This window comes from Triplophysa rosa, linkage group LG10, assembly GCF_024868665.1.
Source record: "Triplophysa rosa linkage group LG10, Trosa_1v2, whole genome shotgun sequence".
In the NCBI taxonomy this organism is placed as follows: domain Eukaryota; kingdom Metazoa; phylum Chordata; class Actinopteri; order Cypriniformes; family Nemacheilidae; genus Triplophysa; species Triplophysa rosa.
Genome location: NC_079899.1, coordinates 18,774,412 through 18,797,843, shown reverse-complemented (window position 1 = coordinate 18,797,843; position 23,432 = coordinate 18,774,412). Strand labels below are relative to the sequence as shown.

The 23,432-nt window shown below is 37.1% G+C and overlaps 1 protein-coding gene across 1 annotated transcript; it reads left to right on the top strand.

Moving 5' to 3' along the window:
* The first annotated feature begins 788 nt into the window (after positions 1–788).
* Positions 789–21,055, top strand: htra1a (HtrA serine peptidase 1a). Its single transcript, XM_057344718.1, has 9 exons — positions 789–1,450; positions 8,370–8,472; positions 8,582–8,786; positions 17,523–17,717; positions 17,874–17,906; positions 18,439–18,553; positions 18,637–18,694; positions 18,887–18,982; positions 20,422–21,055. Exons 1-9 carry the CDS (start codon positions 1,111–1,113, stop codon positions 20,588–20,590), a joined length of 1,314 nt encoding a protein of 437 aa, XP_057200701.1. The 5' UTR covers positions 789–1,110; the 3' UTR covers positions 20,591–21,055.
* The last annotated feature ends 2,377 nt before the right edge of the window (positions 21,056–23,432 follow it).

Genomic DNA, 23,432 nt, shown 5'->3' with positions numbered 1-23,432 from the left:
TAAGGGTTAATTTAATTGGGCATTTAGAGGATTCGGTCTCTTTTTTCTTAAATTCATAAGAACACTTGTGTATGTGTGGGGAGATTGCGGTAGATAGGGATAGATTAGGGTTATTTTCTGTGAGTGTTTATACATACTGTACAATTCTAGAGAATCATTTGCATAGACATTTCAAGTCTAGAATGGTTGGATCTTATAGTGAGACAACAAAACTAATTTATGGGATCCTGTAAAAAAATCTTCTTTTACAGTACACTGTTTACTTAAAGCCCTCCATATGGTTAACTTATATTAGATGACATTCAAAATTAACAATGAAATTGATTCTTTACATGTCACTGTTTGAAGGGCATCATTGTCCTGCCAAAAAAAAAACATAAACGCTATATACATGTCATTAAAATTGTAATAATAAATGTCATTGAGCAATATAAATGTCATTGTTAATATTAGTCAAAGCCCAGTGAACTAACATAAACAGTACTTGCATAACTAACATAACAAGGATTAAAAATGCACATATACTATTGCTTGTTGTTAGTTCATACCGAAAATGCATTTACTAATGTTAACAAATAGGCCTGCAGCATTATTGGAAAGTGTTACCACAACTATAGTGTTGAGTATTTCGAGGAAATCTTTTTACCATGGCAAGGTTTAATGCTTTCTGGAGGATTTCGCTTTGCTCTGGTGACACACATAAGTTTGAAGTATTTCCCACATTTAGACCAATCGCAGCGCATGTTGTCATTGTGTGGAAGTGTGCCGGACCGAGCGGAATCCGACGAGCTTTTATAAACGCTGAGCCAGCAGAAAAGCAGAGACGCGCATTGTGCTCGCCCCCGCGGCTCACCAATATACAGCGCTCGATCCAAAGTTTATTCTCGCTCGGATGCGGCTGAGTTGCTCCTCTCCGTGATTTATCTCGCATAATTCTATTCTTTTCCACATCTTCTACATTTGCATTCCTTGTTCATCCGAACTTGCTTCACTATGATTTTGGTGACTTTGTTTTGCATCTGCGTCTTTGTAACATCGTTGCAAGCTGACAGTAAACGTTATGTGGTCGGCGGCTGTCCGAGTCTCTGTGATAAGTCTATGTGACCGTCGATGCCAAAGGACTGTCCTACGGGGCATGTAATGGATCATTGTAACTGCTGCCTGGTGTGCGCGTCCGGAGAGGGAGAAGTTTGCGGTGGGGTGGGTAAACTGGGTGACCCGGTGTGTGGAGAAGGTTTGAAGTGTTCGGTAACCGGAGGAGTGGGGTACTCCGCCACCGTCAGGAGGAGAGGGAAAACCGGAGTGTGTGTGTGCAAGAGCAGCGAGCCGGTATGTGGCAGCGATGGGGTGTCGTATCATAACATCTGCGAGCTGAAGCGGGTCAGTAACCGGGCGCAGAGCCTGCAGCAGCCGCCGGTGCTTTTCATACAGCGGGGAGCGTGTGGGACAGGTGAGTACTTCACCAGAAATAAACATGCAAACATGGTCACACTTTACCCCTGTTCATTAACACATTTTGCCTTGCGCACGTTACGCTTTACGCACTGAGTCATAGATTTTTAATTAAGTGCGCATGATGAGTTATATTTACATATATTGCAGAACATATAAAGTAATTCTAGATAGACAGATAGATATATAGATCCCTCTTGCGTGTCTTCATTGTTCTCAGTGAAAAACCCTTGATGTGTTATAGTTTTGGCACACTGTGGAACCTTTAAAGGTAAGTTGATGGTAGTCTTGGTTCTGATAGCAGATTTGGTCCTCATATAGACAGCAATGATCTTGGACATGCTTATACGCAAACATTGCCATGCAAACAGAACAGTATAAACAGCCGTTGAGTGATTTGTCTGCGAGTAAGATAAGAGTTTCAGCACTCCAAAGCCTATTAGGATTGAGGATACGTTTGGCATAACTGTTAACATGTGTCTATATGCACATTGGCCTAATAAAACTGTATACAAGCAATGTGCCAAGCTGCAAGAGGTCTGCGGGTTCCAAATCCTGGCCTCACCTAAAGAAAACAGACTTTGGTGCAGAGCTCGTGATGTCATTTGCATCTGGATCTTAAGTCCTGCCTGAATCTCAGCACACTTTTCGTCAGCTGGCCGCAGATTTAGGTCAAATTTTGAGTCTTATGCTTTGGGTAGGAAACCAAATTTGACTGTTGTGCAGAAAAAAACAGAAGCAGAGAGAAACTCATCCAGCCGCTCTCCTGCAAGGCTTTCACCCTCTTTTAACCTTGGTCTGGTTTGGGTTTGGAGATGATTGTGATTGAGGGAAATAGGCTGCACACTGCTCGCCCGAGGAGGAGAAAGAGGAGTAACTCCATATAAATGCTTTCCGTTTAGTTCACCCTAGTGTTCACAGTTTAGACCTGTGTGTACATGTGTGTAAGAGCCAGAAGGAGTGTAACACACTGTAAAAAAATTTAAGCCTTCATCACAACAACAAAAAATCTTAGTACTAATTTCCCCTCGCTTTTTCTTGTTCACTCAACTTTTTGAAATAGAAGTTGTACTGACTTAAAATAATGAATTGGAGATACAAAAAATAATTCATTGGGATAACTCAGGATTATTAGTTGTACTGACTTAAAACAAGTACTGTAATTGGAGATACAAAAAATAATTAATTGAGGTAATTTAGGATTATTAGTTTTCTTGAGAGGTACAAAACAATTATGCTTAAGTCATTAGTTGTCACAACATAGTCAACAACATAACAAATTATTTTTGTTGGCTGAACATAAATAAAGAATATAAATTGGTAATTTAAAAATAAACAAATATTTTTGTCTTTTACTACAATTTGAGTAAACTTTGATCAAACAACTGCTTGAACAGTTTGAGTTACGTTGGGTCTGCACTTACACCTAAACATTGAACACACAAAACTCAACCATGGTAACAATCAAAAACCATCATTCATTAAAAAAACTCTAAACACAACAGATAACAAACAGTAACAACAAGATTAAAGTATAAATTATTCCAGCAAGAACTAAAACACTAATCTTTAAAAGAAAAACAAATAAGAAACACAGAATTGAACATGCTGCAGTGCATCTTGGGAACTTTCAAACTCTTGTTTGTTCATTGTACATTGACGTAACTCAATTTTTTACATTTATAGAGGTCTTTTTGAGTGAACTTGCAAAGAATTTTTCACACAACTCATATTTTTAAGTTAATGAAGAAAATGTTTGGTTACAATGAATGAACTTATTAAAGGAAGTTCCGTGAACTTTTTCATGGACTTTTGCTCAACCAACACAACAAAATTAGTTGTTTGAACTTTTTTTGAGTTGGGTTTTTTACAGTGCATGTTGACTTGTTGTTTTTAGGGATGGGCGTTTTTGCTTTAAAGGTGTCTTACTACAGCCAAGTTAAGATTGCATGTTAAGGACTCACCCTCTTGTCATTTTCAAACCTGTATGACTTTCTTTCTTCTGCAGAACACAAAAGATGTTTTAAAGAAATATCACTTAACTGTATGGACACAAAACAAATGCAAGTGAATGGAGACCAGTTAACAACACTCTTTAAAATATCTACTTTTGTGTTCTGTGGAAAAAAGAAAGTCATACAGGTTTGAAATGATAAGAAGGTAAGTAAATGATGGCAGAATTTTCATTTTTTGGTAAACTATCGCTTTAAACAAATGGTTCATTGCTATTCACAAGAGATCCAGACTTCTTTGCCAAACCTCAGGGTGCAAAGAGTAAAACAAATGATACAGCTTTATGATAGGATTACCTTTCCATTACTCTTCATCATCTACGTGATTTAGTGTGTTTTTCGTTTGAATTTTTGCTTGACTTTTTGGGAATTTTTGGAACTAATTTTTGTTAACTTTAACAACTTAAAAATAATGGTCTGTTAAAACTAATTAGTAAGCCAAGTTGGCTGTGAAAATAAAGCTACACTTGGTTAGCATATATGTTACAAGAAAAACACAATGATACAAAGTTTATCACATTTTCTTTCCATCATAAAAGCTGATCTCCATAAAATGCGTGACTCAAACTGCCAAATAATGCCAATAAAAGTCAAAATATTGCCACACTTGAAATCGTCTGAACACACATGCAAATACCATGACAGCACGTATCCACAGAGATCCACAGTTGTGTTGTGTCATTTGTGTGTCTACGAGTGTGTGAGTGAAGAGAGCAGGTTTGTAAATGTTTGTGAGCGTGTTTGTTTTATAAATATTGTAGCTTTGGGATCAGATGTAATCCAGAAACTTTTATACAGGTTCTGAGTTGGAAAGAGTGGGCAGTGTGTTTGTGTGTGTTTACATTTGCACTAATGTTGTCTAGTTTTCTTTTACATGGTTTTAATTAAGCATCTTCAGGGAGTTTGTGTACTTTTTATTATTTTCTTCTGCTGGCAACCCAATATGTGAGTTTTCTTTCGTGCTGACTCTGACTCAGTTGTGTGTGTGTGTGTGCACGCGTGTGTGTGTGTGTGTGTGTATGTATGCACACGTATTCTGTTTTTATCAGTTTTTATATGTTGTACGTGTTTGTGTTTTTTTTAAATGGGCTAGAGCCTGTCTCGATCCAGGAAGGTTCTGTAGCCCTTCTTCTCTCTCTCTCTCTCTCTCTCTCTCTCTCTCTCTCTCTCTCTCACTCTCTGTCTCTCTCTCTCTCTCTCTCGCTCTCTTTTTCTCTTCTTTCTTTCTTCTCTCACTGGGAACACGTTAATTTGTTTTGTCATTTCTATTACTCCCACGGGTGGTTCCCATTATTTTCCATTTTATCTCCCTTTGCATCAGTCTCATCCATGCCTGTGAATCTTTGATCAATTTTCATTTTTTTCAATTTCAAGGTACTTTATTGGCATGATTGCGTGTTCTTACAATATTGCCAAAGCATTGAACATATAACAAAAGACATACAATAAGTACAAACATTAGAGTAAAATTAAAATAAGGTGCTGAGTAAGGCATAAATAATTATAGAATGAAATATGGAAATAAAACATCAATATCAAATGTAGATTTCAGGCAGAAACATGAGAATGTAATAAAAGTAAAGAGTGTATAGTGCATTAATTGCAGATAGTTTGTTTCTGAGGGTGTGTAGCTGAAAGATGAATGTAGCAGCAGCTGATGTGTGTCTCTTCTCCCCCAACATCTGCATTTGCTCTGTTTCTGAACACCTATCAATTTTGTGAAAGTGTTTCCCTCTCACATCTTTAAATTGATTACAATGAAGGAGAAAGTGTGTCTCTGTTTCTGAGTCTGTATTTGCTCAGGATCCATCTCTGTTTTACATCTCCAACAGTGTAGAGATAATCTGCCAGATTGTATTTTCTGTTTAGGGTCTGATAGCATTCTAGTTTACTTTCATTTGGTTTATTCTGATTTGGTTTTGTTCCGTTTGTTCAAATCCTGCTGCTTAATCCAGAATTACTCACAGATCCTGTACTGAGAGTAGTTCTCAGACCTTTCACAGATCTTTCCTCTCTCCCCAACTCTTCTTAGTGACTTAATGACTGATCTTGTGGAGATATGGGTTGAAATGGATAGGAAAAGATGTCATCGTTTCATGGTTCCACTAGAGTTTGTTGTTTAAATGTTTTGTTCTTTGTGTCTGTGTGCTTTGTTTGTGTAGAATAAAGCCTTTGTTTAGTGCTGCACGATTAGCATGTTATGAAAGACGTATTTGTTTATGAATGCAATCAAGTGGTTGTGCCCTTTTTACCAGAACTCAATTTGTCTTATTTTGGATTCTTTTAAATTGTGAGGACTACTTTAAGTGTTTGTTTTCAGCATGTTACATAAAGGAGGACATTTAAAATATATTTGTCATTTTATTGGATAGTCAACCCTGCACACACACACAGGTTTACACTTAGATCCTAGTCTAGAAATTATATCAAAAAGAACAAGAATAGACAGGCGTGTGACTGAGAGAATGACTGAATGATGACTAAACCATGAAACACATTATATTTATGTCTGTTTCTCACTGCCCTGGAGATCAGAGATTCATCACTCCCTTATAACTTTGCAAACTAGGAAAATACCTCCCCCCAACCTTTCTCCTTTGGTCTGTTCTCTTGTAGAGTAAAATAGTAGGACTTTCCCACAGTAAGGGTTCATTTTTAGCTCTCTGCTCACCTCTATAGGTGCTGATTGAAGTCAAACACATGCACTATTAGAGGCTTCACAAATGCCATGTAAAGGCCTCAGACAAATTGTGAGACCATAAATAACACTCAAAGCCTGGCATGATGTCTTTATATTAACACAACTTCTCGCAGCTTCTATGGACTTTATTAGCCAAGAGCATAGTTTTTGCAAGAACAGAAGCTATTTTGAATATTTCTTTGCCAGTTAATATACTGTTTTACCACAACAATAAATCTGAAAGAAGCCAAAGCTTAGTAAACAAGTTATATATTAACTTCATGTAAAATGTTTGATCTGCATTTTATAACAGCCATGAATGTGCCTCATCCAGTTCTCAAACTTGTGATTTTAAGAATGAACATTACACCTTTTTTATTGTTTGCCTGAAGCTGGTCAGTCTCTCCACACTGGATATTATAGAGTCATAAAATAAACTTTTGTTTTCTTTTTCCTGTCGGTTTGGTAAACTTAAATTTTGGTCAGATTGTTTTAATCTTGTGCAATGTGGAATGTAATAAGTCAGCAAGTGCAGGTATAAAGCCATGTAGTTAAAAAATGTGAAGAATGATTTAGGTTAGTTGTCAATGTGATTCATTTGGACTGTTTCACAGCACTGTAAGCTGTAAGGTAATGGAGTATAAACCTATAAATACATCAACGGTAGCACTGGTTAAATCGTTTAGTGATTCTGAAAAGCTTTAGTTGTATTGAGGCCAAAATATACACAGATACACAGGATATGGATATGGTCTGATTGTATTGTCTCCTGTCAGTCTATTTGAGCTAATCTTTCTATTTCAAATGTGGAAAAAACTTTATTTCAGAAGTTGAAAACTTATACATAGGAGTAAATTCTTGACAATTGAAATGCAACAGTATAGTGCTAAAAATGTGTATATCGTTGCATATTTAGGATTGGAAATATTTTTGGAAATACGTTTACTTTTTTATTTTTATTTTGCTGCTTACCCAAGAGCAATACTGCAGGATGGACCTCAGCAACCTGTTTCTGCTTGTTTCTGTTCCACAAATGGATATCTGCCATGTCCGGGTGGAGTGTGTTTACCCAGCCCTGTCAATCACAAAAGTATATAAACAACTGCTTCACTCACTCCCATTAAAAATTGTTCCAGCACCCCACCATGCCCCAAATCTGTCTATTCAATTCCACTTTGTTTAAATGATTATCTAATTTGTATTTCTGACCTAGTCCAATAGGGAGTTTTTATAGTGATTAAAACATTTTTACCTTCATCTCAGTCAAGGATTATATGAAAATAAGAATTTATTATAAATTGTACTTGTGAATGTAAACAAAGTACAAACAAGTCATACAAATTTTACTGTCAAATCCAAAGTGGGTACTTTGAGGCTACTTCACACCAGGAAGCTAGAAGTTTAGTTGTTAAATGGATAAGAAAGATGATACGGAACATTTTCTTTCCACAATCCCGTGAAGACAGAGTGCTAAAAACTATAATTAGGTTGGACAACTCTGGTCGGTACGAACTTCCTACGCTACGCTGGATATGACTTTAATTACACTTAAGAAAACAACATAACTATACAACCCAGTTCACTCTTTCATTTTAACATTTTAGCACAAACCCGTCTGGCCACAAAGACTTCTCATGTCTTGAACTTGCATGCTTTCTGCAGCCAGGTTTTCTCGAGGTCCCTGTGATCGTACATAATTAATAGGGTTCCCACATCACTCCAGCGACTGTCTTACTGACTCGCTTCAAACGATGCTCACTATCTTGTGTCTGCACTGCATACTGAACCGTCTGACCCTCAGGGTGACAGTAAGAAAGTGCAGAAAATTAAAAGAGCAATTTTCACTCACTTTAGTTTATGAAGGGGCTTTTTATTATGAGCTTTTGAGTGTTGATCATAAACGTCTTTGGTTTAAAGGGAAAAAATATCTGTCGCGTCTATTCCCTTCATAGTGAAATTACAGAGCACGATGTTCAACATTTCCAGACACGTCCTCCAAAGGGACTCCTCAGATCTGGCTACTCACGTGCCTGTGTGTGTATGGATGACTTATAGAACCTACAGAAGTCCATATATATTTACAGAAAAATTACAACCGCTTATCTTTTTTTAGTTAATGACTGGTGTCATATTCCGGTTTTTGTTAGGTGACGTCATTTGACATTTTCCTTTACAGATTGTCCACATCTACTGTAAATTCACATTTGATCTGTCTTTTATTCCAGCCGTCCATGATAACCCCGACAGCCTGAGGTACAAGTACAATTTCATTGCGGATGTAGTGGAGAAGATCGCCCCTGCTGTGGTTCATATTGAACTTTATCGCAAGTAAGGCTTTGACGTGTGAAACATTGCTTAGTGTAAAATTCAGAACCTTTACATGCTCAGTTTTTTCCTCATCTGTTTTTCTCACACTCTCTTTCTCTTTTTTGCTTAGGATGGATTATTCTAAGCGAGAGATGGCGGTGGCGAGTGGGTCAGGCTTTGTGGTGTCTGAAGACGGCCTCATCGTGACCAATGCCCACGTGGTAGCCAATAAAAACAGGGTGAAGGTGGAACTTAAAAACGGAGACTCGTATGATGCAAAGATCAAAGACGTTGATGAAAAGGCAGACATTGCCCTCATAAAGATTGATCCACCGGTAAGTCGAACGTCGTACGAAAAATGATCTCAAATTGAAAATTCTGTTGTTAGTTACTCATACTCTGTGAGTACTTTTTCATCCATGAAAATTGAAAGACGATAATAAAAATCCTAGTTACCTTCAGCCCCAGTGCCAGGTTTAAAATGAATTTTCATTTTTGTGTGAATCATTTCAACACACATCACTGACATTTTTATCCCTCTAGTACAAATCCTGGCTTCTTACTGGCCTGACAGGGGAGTTTAAGTTGATATACAGAAGGATATGTGCCTTCCAAATCTTTTTAACTACATGGAGGGCAACAGAAAGGTTAAAAGTGTGTTCAAACTTTAGCATAAGAACAAGCGCTTCAAAGCATTCACACACTAACGAAACGACTGAAGTAAAGCTCCAAAAAAACTGCTTGCAAAACTTGTGATGACCATTATTTTCACCTCAGGCCCTTACCATGTCTAGCCCACCACAAACCAATCATCTGCATGGTTTGTGGACTAAGGTGTGCAGATTGAAAAGTTTTATAATGTATTTTACGAAGAAAGCTGCCTCGCTCATGTTTTTAAATAGAAACACTGGTTTTATTAATACACACTGATTGTTTAAAGCTTATGATTCATGCCAGAATGTGAACTGTGACCAACCAGATATGACAGGCTCTGTTTATAGTTGCAATCGGAGCAACATCATAAACCAAATCCAAACATAAAGAGAGTGTTTCATCAACACAAGAAATAGATCTGTCCGAGCTAACATTACAAGGTTTTAAACTGGGCACACATATATGCAGTGTTGGGTAAGTTACTCTCAAAAAGTAATGAATTACTAGTTACTAATTACATATTCAATAGTGTAATTAGATTACTGTACAAATTACTCTCTCCAAAATGTATTTAGTTACTTATTACTAATTACTTTCTATATCCTATATCAACCTTGATTAGATTTTTAGATTTTAGATTTAGATTCAATTTATTGTCATTGCACATGTACAAGTACAAGGCAACCTCTGCATTTAACCCATCCAGAGAGTAGTGAACACACGTACCCCCGGAGCAGTGGGCAGCTATCACTGCAGCGCCCGGGGAGCAAGTAGGGGTAAGGTGCCTTGCTCAAGGGCACCTCAGTTGTTACCCGCCGGCCCTGGGAATCGAACCGGCAACCTTCTGGTCATGAGTCCAACTCTCTAACCATTAGGCCACAACTGTACATAAAGTACTCTTATTAACTGACCAAAGTATTATAAATGTGAGAATTATACATTAAAGCACAGATTTTAAAGTTAGACTTTGAATTTTGATGTCAATTCCACTATTGCACACACATATATTACACAAAGTATTTAGTTTAATTACATCAAAAGTAACTGTAATTAAATTACAGAAAAAATAAGAGTAATCCATTACTTTACTTTTTCAAGGGAAAAGTAATTAAATTACAGTAACTACTTACTTAGTAACTAGTTACACCCAACACTGCATATATGCAATTACAACATTCACCTAGAGCTGTAATATTTTTATGACATGTTATTTGGAAAGGAGACGTTTCATGTGCAACCAAAATAGGAACATTACTGACCATAAACACAGAATGACTCATGCAAACCTTATATGGTTCCTAAAGAGAAATTACCCACAAACCCCCACACACTCAATTGGGTCTGAATCACATAGAGCTGTGCAGACTGTTAGATGGTGTGTCAAGGCTGATAGACACCAGGCAACGTGTTTGATTGACAATCCAAATCTCACAATCACGTAGGCTCTTAAACATACATTCTCCAGAGAAATGTACTGTACTGTAGCAGCACACGTAAGGACAGACTGCATGTTTAATCTGGTTCAGTCTTCCTAAAGAATGCATACTGCTCCAGGTTCAGATTCTTTTAGTCTTATCCTGATCCGTGCAGCCAAAACAGATTGCACGTCAATGCAGTGCTCTGAGATATTTCATACACATCTCTGTCAGCTGTGTATGATACACTTCTGCCTTGTAGGATTCAATCGGTGGGCTCTTCAATGCCCAGCTGCTAAAGAGTTTGCCCCAGTTTGAGCGAGTGTTTCTGAATGACACCATGTGTGTGTGTGAAGAGATGGTAACAGATTAAGTGAGTAACTGAAACTAGTTAAAATCTTAAAGCAACCCAGAAATAAGACAGGGAGAGAAAGAGAGACATTGGCTTGACTGGCACAAGTGAGTTGGTGTTTAAGTTCTGGGATAGATCAGGCACCACAAAGTCCCTGAGGAAAGTGTGTCTCTGCAAGAGAGAGAGAGAGAGAGAGAGACCGAGAGAGACTTGTGTGTGCCTGCGTCCCTGTAAGCAATTACGGCAATTTCTTCCCCTTTTGCGACACATGTTGAGAAGTTTGAAGTAGGTCAGTGCTGTCAAACATCACAAAACAAGCACACACACAATTTCGACCCACTAAAATGGAAAACGTAAGCCTACATTTTGAAATAAAATAAAAATTTGCCAAACTTGTGGACATGTTAAATGGATGACCACTCTCATGCACAAATAAACCATGCTATGAGTAAATGAATATATAATTAGCCTATATATCACACAATATAGTTTCTCTCATGCAGAAAATGGACAGCACATGGTGGGAAAACTGAGGAGCAGAGCAGATATTTTCATTTTCCTCACAAAATTTTGTCCTTCATGCTTTCTTCCTTCTTTCTCCTTTTATTGGTGGCTGTCTGCCTCTTGAGAAAGCAATAGTCTGTCGGCAGAAGACCAGACTTCAGAAGCAGGAAGAGGGAAAGCGTTTTCCCTCACGCAGCGAGAGAGGAAATGTGGTTAGCAGGAAAAATAATCCATATGCGGATATGTGTGTACAGGAGCAAATTCGCCCACATTCAAGGCAAAAGTGTAAGGACGGTGAGTTTTGAGGGTCCAACCTCAATCCAATACTCTGCAATTAAATGAACTTCCCATCATTCCTGTTTCCCAATTCGGAGATGACTTGACCCACCAGGAAAATGAATCACTTTCAGGTCTCAGCTCATCACACGTTTAGTCATATCATTGCTAAATCTCCTGTCTTCTTTTGTATTTTATTTACATTTATGCATTTGGCAGTCTTTTACGGTCATTTGCTCTGGTCATAGGCCAAAACAAAGAGCTGAGTAGAGTAGAGCAGATCACTCAGATCACTATACTATAATGCATGGTAGACACACACAGTTTCCTTTAATTGATCAATGTTCCAGTGACCTACAATGAGTAAAAATTAGTCATTTAAAAAAGAATAGTTCACAGAAAAATGTTCTAACCACTCTTTTCCATGTAATAAATATAAATGGAGGTAAAAAAATACATGAAGGAAATTCAACATTAAAGTTGATGCATACGTTGTTTTCCTGTGCATTACAAATTGGACTTTAGAAAAGAACTCATTGTTCACTTCAAATCTTCTACATCAGTGAGATGTTAAAAGAATAGTTCAATATGAAAATTATTTCATAATTTGCTCACTCTCATGCCATCCTAAATGTAGATGACTTCCTTTCTTCAGTTGAACACAAATGAAACATTTGGCTGGGATTGCATGAGTAAATTGATACTTTTTTCATATTTAGGTGAACTATTTCTTTACTGTGACCGCAAGAAGTCAACTCAAGAACCAGATGAGTCCGAGTCGTCAATCATTTAAGTTTTATTAACTGAATTAATTGAAAAGATGTGACTCAAACTAATCATTTATTTACAACAAAGATTTAGGAATGCAATACACAACTTGTATGGACCACTTTTCATGATATGTTGTTTGTCATTTTGGTGCTCGGCAGCCCTAGCCGGTTCTCATGCCCCTGTGCCTTGTGGGACGGTATGTCATTGAAACCCCCTAAATCCCCCCTCCCCCAAACACACTCAGGAATACAAGTCTCAACTCATTCTAGGTTGGCAGTGTACAATAACACGTCTGGTCCCAGGCTGATATTTCCAGCATGGTCTATTGTGTTGACTGAATATATACACAGAACGGTTGACATGGGAAGAAAAAGCTGTTTCAGACAAGATCTCGATTATTTCTCCTAGACCAAGAGATGAAATGGAGAGTAGAGGAGACTTTTAAGTTACTCTCAAGTCTGCTAATCTCGTGTGTCTGCTCTAGTTTCAGAAGGGGTTTCAATAACAACACAACACAAACAGTGCTCATGTTTGCCAATATCTGCAATCCAAAATTAGCGATGTCAACATGAGCCTGATATTTCTGATGTTTCCAACACCAGATTATTCTGATTATGTCATCCATAGTCATTTTAATGCTCAATTTTTTACTCTGTCAGCAGTTGTCTCATCTAGTTTGTGTCTGTTCTAGGAAATTTTAAAAGGAATAAAGTTCATACATAAAACACATTTGAGTTGAAACTCAATTGAGGATGCCATTACGTCTCCTACGTTTTAAGAGAAATCTCTCAGCAATATTCCCTTTGGTGTCCCACACACAGCCACATCCAACACAACCGCCGCAAATGGAGAGTTTGCTTTTTGTAATTAAACTGATGCTTTTCATTTAGAGTCACCCTCGGCCTGGTAATTAGAGGCACAGTATGTGATGCATACTTAGAGGCTCAGTGATGATAGAGCTTGGTTACTTTAAGTCCTAGTCACCTAATTCCAAATTCATGGATAAATGCAGAGGGTAACAATGTAGCCTATTCGTGGATCCTCTTGAAAAAATTTCCTACTTTGTGAGTAAATGCAGACTGTATTTTTCCTATTGCGTGTGAAAGGTAATACGTCTCTCTGGAAACTCTGTATCTACATGACATGCTAATAATAACTTAAACCTTCCCTTGACTGTGTTATCCAGTGGTGTAAAGTATTGGAGTAAATGTAATTAGTTACTGTACTTAAGTATCTTTTTGGCTACTTTGTAGTTGTACGGAGTATTAAAGATATTAGCAACTTTTACTCTCTACTTGACTACATTTTTGAATAAGTATATGTACTCTTTACTACATGTGTAATGACTAATGCAGTTACACATTACATTTTGCATGGCACCTATCTTTTTTTGCAGCAGTTTATTTTTGCTACAGAGGAACTAATATTGCCATTTACAGGGCATTGAAGGTATATATCTTGCGGATTTTGCCCTAACTTACTAAAACTTGTCAACATGGCTTCTTTATGTGAATATGAGTGCAATATCAGGTAGTTGTCAATTATATGTGAAATGAGGACATGACTGCAGCTGGCGATGAGGCCAAAACCAGCATGTCCCGTGCAAAAAGGCTTTGACTTTTTAATTTTACTAAACATTATTTTATTTATCCGTTATATTGAAGAGACATTTTTGAAGGATTTTGGTTTACTTATGAGCACTTGAGCTTAAATGAGACTTGGGTGTTTGTAATAGACGTAGGTTGTGGTGTCGACCATGATTTGTTCCAATTTTGAGGTGTTCAGTCTTATTATGATTTCAGAAAATAAATGCGATTGCTCTCATCACGAATCAACTGTTTCTTGCTTTTGACTGACATGTCTCTTAAGTGTTGAGGACTAGTGCTGCTTTGAGCCTACATTCAGTATGAGTAAAATACTCAAGTACTGTTAAAATCAGATACTCAAAGACTTACTGAAGTCGTTTTGGAATTGGTGACTTGTAACTTGTAACGGAGTCATTTTCACTGCAAGGTATCTGTACTTTTACTTAAGTATGGTTTTCAGGTAATCTTTACACCTCTGGTGTTATCCATTTTGCACCTGCGTGAGTGCTTGTTAAAGTGCAGTTACCAGAATGGATTTTAAAGATGTGGGCAGGAAATGTCTTCTTCAGGTGTACAAACTGATGTTTAGAATGAACTCAACATAAAGCTAAAATCACCAGAAGAAGTCTAATCTGACTGGCTCATTTTTTATGTCATTGTGCAGATGTTCGAGAGTAGTTTGTTTTCATTGGCACTTTGTTTTGTTCACTGTCTCTCAATGTGAGTCTGGTTGGTACGTGTGTATAGGAACAACAATGTGGAATGTTGGACTTCACAGTAAGCGAGATGATCATCTCAGCCAAACATAGAAAAAACGTTGTTTGGGTCACCTTGTGTTGTGTATCTTCCTAATCAGATCCCAATCGGCCTTACAGAGCCTGCATCTCTGTATTTTTTTCTAAAGTTCTTTTATTGGCATCAGGTGAGGGCATTGCTGTTTATGTCCCATATTGACGTTTTTCCAGATTGAAGTATTTAACAAAGGCACCTGGCTAACTCAGTTCTGTCTTTTATAAGCCATATGGATGCAGGTGTTTCTGCTAGTTTATTAGGGACTGGTGACCTCTAGTCTCACAAAGCAGGGCTGGAATTCATTGTTTTGTTAACCTCGCAACCTGCTGAAAACACCAGCGTGATGTATTTAATGCACCCACCTAGTGGCTTAACCTTCAAGATTTCCTTGATGAAATAGCATCACCAGAATCACTGCTCAACCCACTAGACACCAGTACTAAACATAAATATTTATGAAGTACAAAATGCTGCAGATTACAAAGTAATTTTTTCATGCCCTGCTGTACAATTAGAGTCCTAATATACTGGTGATAGCCTATATTTTAAGTTTGGACACAAACACTGAGTCATCTTGTGGTGAGGAGAAAGAGCGGGAAATGAAGAAAAGCTCCCATGGTGGTTTGTCCATGTAGATGTTAAACGGAAACTATCATGTCACACAGATTCAACATGGTTGACCAAAATGACACATTGACACAAAATGGCTGACTTAGCTTTGCTGTGGCTAACACGTGGTGTAAGTTCTGAATTGACCTTTATGTCTAAAGGATGATCTCATTCTTTTGAAATGGTAACATAATAAAGAACTGATGTTCCCACCAGGGCCATCGGCAGCTGATTTTGATTCCAGCACGTGCACATATTGAGACGGATATATTTTGCAGCTGGGATTTGTGCCATCTTTTATTACGACTATGATGTTTTATTTATGAATAGGTTTGTACTTTGATCTGCTTCCTTTTTAATGAACCAGTTAACCAGTTCGCTCATCAGCGTGATTCATTTGAACAATTCAGGTCTTAAAGTCAGCTCACTGACTCAATAGCATTGTACCGGAACACATAAAACACAAGAAGTAATCTAACATAAATAAAAACAGTAATAAACACCTAGAATTGTGAATAATACAGATGGACAAAGATGTCTTATGAATTGAAAACTTTTGTCTGAATAGAACCATGAATAACAACCTCACAGAAATTGGTCAAACTTGCATCCAACATTGTGTTCATTTAAATTCCACAAAACAAAAAAGTTTAGCTATTGGTTTTCTGAGTATTTTGAATTTGGTTTACCCCCATCCTCTTGCCTCTGTGTGTATATAATTTTTATAAGAAGTATGTACACTTTCTCTGTCAGAGACCTTTTTAGTGGAACAAGAGAAACCATGGAGGAGGGGAGTGATCGTTTTGTCGTCTTGTTTATTAGTCATCATCGTCTTTATCCTCTTCTATTTTTAAAGCCCCAGTAGCGCATGCAGGTTGAGTTCGCAGAGAGTTCACCTCGTGATGAAAGCTTAAGATCAGTTACAGCTCAGGACGTTCTCTTTGCTGCCTCTCCATCAGGTTGATGCTTGCTGAGTAGAAACCGTGCAGTGACATGTCTTGAAGGCAGCCATTTTGTCTACCTCATTACCTTACGAAAATTAACCATGTTTTTTTTGTGGTACAAGTGTAGTAACCATGGTTTTTTGGTGCATTGATTACTTAAGGCAAAACCATGGTTTTACTACAGTAACCATCGTTTACTATGGTTTTTACAAAAAACATGGTTTTCAAAACCATGGTTATTTTGTGATAACCATTGTTTTACTACAGTAACCATGTTTTTTAGGTTTTAACTGTAGTAAAACCATGGTTTTTCAATTTTAACTGTAGTAAAACCATGGTAAATTTCGTAAGGGAAACACTGTGTGATGGAAAATGTTCTGTACAAAACCTCAGTAATGCAAAATGATAACTCCTCTAAACAATAAAGATTTTTAGAGTAGAAAAAACTGTTTCATATTTGCCTTGTAAGCTGACATTTCAATAGCTAGAGTTCACGCTACTGAGCAACTCTGAAGTAAAATCCCTACAAAACATACCAAGCTCATATATGCCTGAAAGCTGAATGTACTTGCGTCCGATGTGTATATCAAGCTCACGGTCTTCCCTGTTTACTCTGTGCCTCTATTTATACTGTCTGTAAACAAAACAGACACCAGTGCAATGGCTAAACGCACATATTCTGTTGTGATGACGTTTGTGCTAATCAAGCCCTTGTGTTGAGAGGCAAGATTCCCTATGATATCCCACAGGAGGGGAAAAACAGCATTCGATTTGATCCGTCTGTTTTTCCGTGATGTCATAAAGGTTGGCGATAAGGTTTCAGTGATCTCAATTTAAAACCCAAAGTCCTATTTAGCAGACACTTGATAGCGGAAGCGAGGTGTTAGCTGTTTGAATGGCAGTTCTGGGTGCAGGAAATTGAAGGGTAGAGTTATGGAACGCCACTGTTTCACCATTTATCACGACTGACATTGCAGTGTTATAAAGTTGCTAAAATGTCAAAAACATCTGTGTTGGGCAGCCGCTATTGGATGCCAGTTAAAGTTCTTTTATAAACTTTCCAAGCCTTAAGATTGTGAAGGGTTTGGATATTTTTATCGTATGGATGAGTTCTTAAATAAAAACTACATTCCGAATGTAACATGAAAAAGTTTTCTCTCTCCGGCAGAGTAAGCTTCCTGTACTTTTACTTGGGCGATCGGCTGACCTCAGACCGGGAGAATTTGTGGTTGCCATCGGCAGCCCATTTTCCCTTCAGAACACAGTTACCACGGGCATCGTGAGCACCACGCAGAGAGGAGGAAAAGAGTTGGGCCTGCGAAACTCTGATATGGATTACATTCAGACCGATGCCATCATTAATGTATGTGAATTATTACTTAAAATCCAAAGTCCTGTTATTAATAATAATTAACAAACTTGAGTCTGTTCATTTGTTGGTTGCTCACAAATGCAAAAACACAAACTAAGCAATAAAATGCAAACATGTCTTAATATTTATCATGTCTTTCTTTTACAGTATGGTAATTCTGGGGGGCCGTTAGTCAATCTGGTACGCATTTCCTTATTTCAAAAGTCTTACATTAAATTCCTTAGAAGATGCATATTACAGTAAACACATTCGTGCTGATGATGGTCCATTTTCTTAGAATTCGTGTGTCTGGTGTTACAGTAGTCCTACCCTGGAAATACTATAATTTGACATGGTGGAACTCAGCCATTAATCTTACTGTATGTGTAAAATATGTGATCCAAGTGCTGACAGTGAATCATTTTACAGTTTATTTACTAATATAATGGATTATACACTGTAAAACTATGCATGTGTAGTTGTTACTTCAAGTACCTATTGCTACCTTGCCATTAAAAACTGCAGATTTGTAAAAGACAGTGCACCTGATATATATACAGTTTCTATGAAAATATATTTTAAATAACCAAACACTTATTTTACACAACTTATTCCAAATCACAAAAAATATTTGAAAACAGATTTGATTTCACAGCTTCTGTCAATTGGCACTGGTTGTTTGGCCTGCCCTATCACTTGTCAAACACATGTATGATCATTCTTTTTTCTTTAGGATGGGGAGGTGATTGGAATCAACACATTAAAAGTCACTGCAGGAATATCTTTCGCTATCCCATCAGACAAGATACGCCAGTTTCTTGCTGAGTCATATGACCGGCAGGCTAGAGGTAAAACATACAAATATAAAAGAGCTATATTAAATACTGGATTACACGTTTTTTGTTGTGTTTATATTGTGTACTTCTGACAGGTCATGGAGCAATGAAGAAAAGATACATTGGTGTTCGTATGATGACCCTCACTCCTGCGTGAGTAAACAAATGCCTTCTTTAATAAATATTCGAATGAAAAATTGTCATAATAAAATCTGTTAGTTTAAAACCTATATGGGACATAAAGGTGATCAAACACCCTGATTACGTAATGTAAGAACACCATATTACACTTATTGCTGCTGTTTTTCTTTTATGGCTAAAGTTTCTATTAATTCCTGCTCACAGGTTGTCCAAAGAGCTGAGAGGTCGACTGCGAGACTTTCCTGACATCACGTCAGGAGCCTATGTCATTGAGGTCATCTCTAAAACCCCAGCTGCAGCGTAAGTCCCATAAACTTTACATCCCATAATGCCAATGAGGTCAAAAGTGCAGGTCAACTCTTTTGCCAGTACTTAAAGTCTGTTTTTACTGGCCATGTGCACATGCTCTCTTCTTTTGTCATCATACTTAGAGGAATATTATCTTTGGCTCCCTCTACCTCCACATGTTTTACATTTACATCAGCCCAAAACACCCCGTCCATCGCTTTTCACACGCACACAAAACCCTGCTTAACACAACATGTTTATTAACCCATTAAAAGTCCCTTTTCTCTGTATTTTAATCGCCATGTAGTGATGTGGTTATGCCACATCATAACCACCGAGTTACATTTTGAAGCATTTTCGTCTTTATATGCCTGTCAGAAACAAAAGCAAACACTTACGTTAAAAGAACACCTGGTCCTAGATGTTTCTGTAAGTTTTTCTGGGATTGCAGGTCCATGTGATGAAATTCCTTGAGCATGAAACTGTGTTTTGACATGATTCCACAACCACCGGTCCAATGCCACATCCTGATCCAGGATATTTTTAGGTTACTAAAATCTGGGACATGTTATGAACACACTCAGATGGCTTTCCTTTATCCGTGTACAGTAACACTATATGGTTATGATTCACAGTTGAATAACAGATGATTACTAAATATCACAGTTACAGTCCAACAAACAGGAAGTACTTGTGAAATCTAGTATATACTGTAACCTGAAATGTCATTCCACATGAGAAAAAAACTGGACATGAAATGTGAATTTGAAATATTTTATTAGCTCATTTTTACTGAATGCAGACCTTCCACGAAGAAAAGCCATTTACTTTCCGTTATAAGGTAGGAAACGATGTTCAAACGTCACGAGCAGACAATTTGGCTTAATCATTTGTAAATATAATGTCATATATGTTATTAAAAGACATATTTATATTTAAATTGTCAAAAAAAAAACTGTAAAATGATTTGCTGCATCCGGGTTACAGTGTGTTATTAGTTTTGAGAGGTTGTTATCTGGGTATAACGAACCTGCAAATGTCACGACTGGCCAATCAGAATCAAGCATTCCAAAGAGCCGTGTAATAATATGACCTAATATAGGTGTGGGTGTATATTTTAAATATGTATTTTAAAAGGTCATTTGAAATTATATGCTTTGAGTTATTGAGGCATTAGGCTTTTAAGGTTGATGTGTAATGAAGCATATTGCTCGACAGCAACTGTACAAACACGTTACATATGGCCCTCGGTGTTGGTTTTGGAAGATATTTTGGTGTATTTCTGGGAAATCAAGCAATATTGAATTTGTTCTGGAGAGGTTTCATCTCTATGATCTAAACGGCTTGATCTCGGGATCAAGAGTCCTTAATCATAAACAATTATTCTAACACTCTTCCTCTCTTGTATTCTTTCTCAAATCTCTTCATCCTCTTGTCTGACTGTTCTGCAGTGGTGGACTTAAGGAACACGATGTCATCATTTCCATCAATGCTCAGCGGATCTCCTCGGCAACGGATGTAAGCACAGCCATAAAAAAAGACTCCAATTTACGCGTGGTAGTACGGCGAGGTAACGAGGACGTCATCCTTACTATCATTCCCATGGAGATTGACCCTTGACCCTGACTAGACCTGGACCCACCAATGAACTTACTGGGCGTGTCTGCGGCCCCACCCTTTATGAGGGACACCTGGTCAATTATACATGCTCTTGAAATGACTGGCAGGGTGAAAGCTCTGACTTATAAGATTTTAGACTGTACAGAGCACATAGATTTAGATCCATGTTCACTTTTATTAATGTCATTTTTATCATAATTAATAATTTAAAAGATGGTACTACTGTTTACATAAGCCATTAATCATTTTTAGATTTTCCATATTATACAGTGGATTTTCTTATCATGTTCTCAACAATATATTGGTGTGCAAAGTAGTTAAGAGTTTTTTCAGAACTTGTTTGGATTTTGTAACACTTTTTGTAAAGTAAACTGACTTTTTTGCTATTGAAAATATTGAAAAACCTTTTGATATGTTGCTCTTCTAGAGCATAATGTTTCATAATAAATGTTTCACATAACAATGGTGAGGACTACTGTCACACTTTGAAACAGAAACCAAAAGAAAACATAACACATTTGTCTACTAGACTGTTACCAAGTTTCTGGTACTGTTGACCTCTAAATCTGTAGTATATGCACTTAAAATATACACAACACAGCAGCAAATAGTCCAAAATAGTCAGATAATAGGCCTACATTTACATAGATAGTAAGACAAAGTGCTTAAAGCCAAAAAAGTAAAAGCCTTATATATTTTAGAGGACTAAGACGTTAATTCAAATTTGCAAAAAAACATCAATTTGTAACATTTTTTACTGTTAAGTTGAGTATTTTTGTGTAGAGTTGATGTGCCTGGTCGTGGGCAGAATCAGCTGAAGTCAAGTACTATCATTGTAAATCATGCATGTGACACACATCTGACAGCTAAAGATGCCAAGAAAGAAGCATGAGTCAGACCTGCTGTAAATAAGCCCAGAACTTCTCTACATACGGTACTGCCAGAAATTTTACAGTGCCACAAATGCAAACTATTGAAAAGTTCAGTAAAGCTCAAGTTTTATAACAATCACTCCTGTACCAACACACAGTCCAGTCCCATTCTAAAACTTTTGAGTAGTGTGAAAAATAACTAAACAGACTAATGTAAAACTCAATGAGTTTGTATACACAAAATATTTTATACATGAACAACATAATTCAGTTATATATACTATAGTTTATTTTTTCTATTACAACAAAGAGCAACAAAAACTGTCTTAATCTTTCATTTAGGGATCTTCTGGAATACCCCTATGAAGCAGAGAACTGATTGTCCTTTTAAAACTCTGGTGACCCTACACCCTCTTGTGGTCATAGTGCGTAACATTAAAAAGTTTTTTTTTAACATGAGCATACCTATAAGCAAATAGATTGTACAGTATATAAGAATTTTCTGCAAGGAGAAAAATACATTACTCATTAATGATGTGTGAATATATGCAGAAGTAGGCCTATATTTTAGAGAGTGAGACTTGCTTGTCAGAACTTTAACTCCAAGCATATTTCATATATTTCTAGAGTTTGATAGTTAATTTTGTATTGGCACATACCTTAAAGCTTGGCTACAAAATAGCTTTTTCCGTTATTGACCAGGAGCGGTTAGTTTAATTTGTGATAACATGCCCCGCCCAAAGCAAGGCAAAATACACAAGAAATGGCCAAAATGATACAGAAAATATCAAATCATTGTTTACTCACCCCCAAGACAATTATGAGAAATGCCATTGTCAAATTACAAACAAAGACAACTTGCTGTGAGTAAAGTCTTATAAAGAAGGTAAAATCATTGTAAAACCTTTCAAAACATTGAATGCATGGCATATTTACAAAAAAAGAATTGTCCTGTTGTGATTAGGCTATTCACAGTCCCAGCATCCTACTTTCCCTGACACAGTTAAAGACATTTAGTGATGCCATGATGATGTCACAAGTTATTCTAGAGAAATAGCAAAAGAGATCTTTGTGTACACAAAATCTTTGTGAGTAACTGTAAAAAGAAGCAAAACATTTATCTCAAATATAGACCCTGTCACTGAAGTACTGTACATCACTATTGGTACCTGAAAATGCAAAATATATGATCCACATTATCTGTAAAGGGCTTGTCAGGAATGAAATACACATTAAGATTTTGCAATGTAATGGACCATCTGAGATTCATCTGTGGAGTAAACAAATGGTACCATGGATGCCAGTCTCAAATGAAGTAATCTATTATGTGCTTATCTGAGGTCATGTGTTGTCAGTGGTGATGCCAGAGGCCATAAGGGCATTGATGCAACACATGCATCTGTTTGGACTTGGCAGTGTCCTCAGAAACATTCCGGGCCTGGTTGGGTTTTCTTACCCTAAGGGGTTTCTTGCAACCGGGCCCAGAAGAATAAATAGAGAAGTGATGGATAGTTCGGTGAATGTATGCTTTAGTGTTCGTTTTTAAAAGGTATTTAACAGATAAAACAATAAAAGTCGTAAAATGTCAAAAGCTATTCAATGCAATAATAATTAATGTAAAAGTATAAATCCTTTATCCTTCGAATATATTTTCTGTTGTTATTCGCAATCGTAACACCAGGTGGCAGTGTGAAACACTCCTTTCTAACTGTGTGTGTGTCCTCTTTAGAAAAAAAAATCTTAACCTTAATTCACAAATTCACAGTTTATACTGTATATATTCCTAAAAATCGTTCAGTGTTATGTAAAAAAAGTTGTAATAAGAATTCACATTCACCCCGCAAATTTCGCCTTGCAACTTTCACTTCGTGAATAAACAAGATTAAAGTGGTATTCTTTAAAGTAAACGTTTTCTTTCCGTGCAAATAAACATTTTCAGTGGTCAGGCCAAAGGTGTGGCGCCACAGTGC